This window comes from Rutidosis leptorrhynchoides, chromosome 8 (assembly GCF_046630445.1).
Source record: "Rutidosis leptorrhynchoides isolate AG116_Rl617_1_P2 chromosome 8, CSIRO_AGI_Rlap_v1, whole genome shotgun sequence".
Lineage (NCBI taxonomy): Eukaryota > Viridiplantae > Streptophyta > Magnoliopsida > Asterales > Asteraceae > Rutidosis > Rutidosis leptorrhynchoides.
In genome coordinates this window covers 312,292,329-312,296,131 of record NC_092340.1, presented here as the reverse complement: position 1 = coordinate 312,296,131, position 3,803 = coordinate 312,292,329, and the positions used below count along the sequence as shown (strand labels likewise).

General features: G+C 33.0%; 1 protein-coding gene across 1 annotated transcript; it reads left to right on the top strand.

The window, feature by feature from the left end:
* Window positions 1-938: 938 nt before the first annotated feature.
* Window positions 939-1,361, top strand: LOC139864423 (uncharacterized). The gene has a single exon (XM_071853000.1). It carries the CDS (start codon window positions 939-941, stop codon window positions 1,359-1,361), a length of 423 nt encoding a protein of 140 aa, XP_071709101.1.
* The last annotated feature ends 2,442 nt before the right edge of the window (window positions 1,362-3,803 follow it).

The following is a 3,803-nucleotide window of genomic DNA, read 5'->3' as shown; positions in this document are numbered from 1 at the left end:
AAACCACCAGCTACTGGACAGTTATTGACTGCAGTTGGGTTAGACTCTAATAATGGAATATATCCAGTGGCATATGCAGTTGTAAAGCTGGAAAATTACAACTCATGGTCTTGGTTCTTGAATTGTTTGGGTAAAGATTTGGATCTGAATAAAAACTCCAATTTTACATTCATTAGTGATCGACAAAAGGTATGATTCATTAGTATTCTGATTTTTGAACATTTATTAGTCTTAACTTTACATTAACATGCCATTAATCTGATTTGGTTCAGGGTTTAACACATGCCGTTAAGAGAATTTTTCCTAGTGCTGAACATAGGTATTGTTTGAGGCACATTCATGAAAACATGAAAACAAGAGGCTTCACTGGAAATGCATTTAAAAATCACTTGTGGAAGTGTGCAACTGCAACTACTGTGCCTCACTTTCAAAAGGCAATGCTTGATTTGAAGGGATTTAGTGAGCCTTGCCACACCTATTTATCCAAGATCCCACCATCTCAATGGTCAAGAAGTCACTTTAGTGGTATGTATTGACTTATTTACTATATATGTATTAGTTACTTCATAAATTAATAAGCATATTAATTAACTTTTACAGGAAGGGCTAAGTCTGATGTGTTGTTAAACAATATATGTGAGGTTTTTAATCGTTGGTTGGCGGATGCTAGAGATAAACCCATAATTAGTTGCTTAGAGTACATTAGGGAATATTTGATGAGAAAAATTGTTACTTCTATGGAAAAAAGCAGCAAGTGTGATGGACCTTTTACACCAGGAGGCAAAAAAATGTTTGATGCAATCTGTAAAGAAGCCCATAAGATGCAGGTTATATGGAGTGGCAATGAACTATATCAAGTTAATGGTGTTAGTGGTGAACAGTATGTGGTAGACTTGGATAATAGGACTTGTGCTTGAAGGAGGTGGGAAATTACAGGCATGCCCTGCAAACATGCAGTAGCTAGTATTTGGAACTTGGGAGATAATTCTGGTGATGTAGGTGTACCAGAACATTGGGTGAACCCTGTTTACTTCTTAGATACTTGGAGAAGGACATATGCTTTTACCATTAAACCAATTAATGGCAGAAGTATGTGGCAAAAACCAAGTGCAACCAAACTACTACCACCAAAAACTGTTGCTTCAGCTGGTAGACCAAAAAAGTCAAGGAGAAAAGGAATGGATGAAAAGGTAAGTATGAACAAGGGTGGGAAATTATCTAGAGAGGGAAAGAGGATAACCTGTGGTACTTGTGGTGAACTAGGTCATAACAAGAGAGGCTGCACATCTGGAAGTCAAAATGTGGGGACAAAGAGGAAGGCTGGTGGTAGTACAAGTGGGACAAAGAAGAAGAAGAAGTGATCATGTAATGGTTTTATTTTGGTGTTTGTTACTTTTGTAATGGTTTTATTTTGGTACTTATGTAATGGTTGAAGTTTGGTACTTATGTAATGGTTTTTTTTAGGTACTTGTTATTATGAATCATTTTGATTCTGAACTTGGTTATGTAATAGTTTTATTTAGGTACTTGTTATTATGAATCTTTTGATTCTGAACTTGGTTAAATGTAATGCCATTTTGGTACTCAAAAGTGTAATGCCATTTTTATTATGTATTGGTACTCACTATTGTAATGCCATTTTGATTATGTATTGGTACAAAATATTGTAATGTTCTTGTATATTTCTGTATTTATCCAGCATATGAACCAAAACTCATTTTTTGCATTTATCCGGGATATAAACAACAACCTTTCCATTCATTTTCATTCAAAAGACAACCAACATACATTCATATTCAGTTACAAAATATCCAAAACACAACATTACAACACCTCTTACTTAAAAAACATAACATAAACAACAAAAATTATCCAGCTGCAAATGACAATTATCTTCATCCTTCTTAGATCCCGTCGAAGTTGGTTGCAATCTTGACAAATTGGTGGATCAATCCATTCAAAGAAGCTGCACTCAGAATACTAAACAAAACCCTATTTTAATTCGAAGATATGGAGAAATATACATAATTTACGAATTAGGGTTTATATAACCCTAAATTAATCGAGTACCTTTTTTGAACAGGTGTAAAAACGCCTCTTAGGGTTTTTACTTGTTTTGGACAACTGAATCAATGCACGTCTTCCACAATAGCAATTTACCATACCTAATCTTGTTTTTACAGGTTCAAACGAAAAAAAAAATGGAGGAGAATGGGGAAGAATACGTGCAGGTATGCATTTAAGGTGTGGGGTTTAGATGAGAGAGACGAAGATACCCTCATGTGCAAGTCATGTGAGGGTTTAAAACGTTAAAAACTCACAGACGTTTAGGCATTGGACCCCCAGTGAAACAAGCACAAAGTTTAGTGACCCCCAAGTTCAAAAATGAGATTTGAACTTTGAATGATGTTTCAAACAAACCACAGGGACCCCCCATGAAATTTTGTCTATTTTTTTTTTTTTTGGCTGATTTTAGTTCCATCTATGCCTGTTTCTTGCTGGCTGCTAACAATGTTTTGTAAGCCCTTTGGGCCTCTTGGTGCTTAATTATATGATTCAGCCTTAAAAAAAAAAAAAAAAAAGAACAATTAATAAAATGTCCACTCGTGACGAAATGTTTGTTTTTATTAATATATATTATAAAGTTTGGAGAAGGCATAAATTTGGATAAAGGTATAAACTTTGGGATCTACACGTCAACAAGTGAAGGTAACATGTCTTAGAATATAAGAAATATTCCTTTTTTTCTCTAAAATCAATTGGTAGTAGAGAAGTTCCCTTAAACTTATATGCATACATTTATGTCATGATCGATGTGGAACTCTGGTTTGCACACTCATATATATACTGATACAAAAACAACTTTAGGTATATATTTTTTTGGTCTAGATGAAGGGTTAACATATATATATCTGTTCAGACAATTTATGTTCAGTATGTATAAAACAATTTTCACCACTTGTTCAAAGTCACTCAATAGTTAATCTGAACGATAATAGTTCATCGATATAATAATTTTAACATAATCATATCATGTAGAACATGGATATGCCTTTCTTATGACATGATTTACACTTAATTATACGTTTTTCTCCATAACTTACATTATAATTTATATTTATAATTTTTTTTTAACAGCGATTTTTTGGCATCAGTAATTATTCTCCGTAATTTACACTAGATTATATATAATTTTTCATAATTTACACTTGATCGGCCCTTGTATCATCTGATTTGATTTCGTCTCCGGAAGTAAAAGTTCAATTTCGCTACTGGTGTGAAACTCTTTCACAAAGTTACAATTTTTGAATATTCTTGAAAGGTTTTGATTGAAATTAAGAAATGAAAACGATTATTTAACATGGAACTTTAAAAATTGGTAAACTAATGGCTTTTTGGTTGCATATGAGATTTAAATATATCTATATCTATCTACTAATAAAATATAACAACAAACCATAGAATTCAAATCTTCTTTTACACAACTAATGCAGTTTTGAATGGTTATGTGATTTAAATATATTGATAACATGTTCTCTAGTAGCATATACTTTGGCTTATGAGATAACATCTTTTACACAAACAAATTACGACGTATGTCGCCATGTAAAACTGTCATTTCAACAATTTTGGAGGATACTTTGACATTTTAATGAAAGGACCCGTCCTAATCCATCTGGACGAATACATTACTTTTGGTTACATCGCGAGGTACTTGACCTCTATATGGTACATTTTACAAACATTGCATTCGTTTTTAAAAAGACAAACTTTCATTACATCGAAAGTTGACGGCATGCATA

What these genes read in the sequence shown, in the direction of transcription:
- LOC139864423 (XM_071853000.1), top strand. Translation starts at nt 939, where the DNA reads ATGCCCTGCAAACATGCAGTAGCTAGTATTTGGAACTTGGGAGATAAT.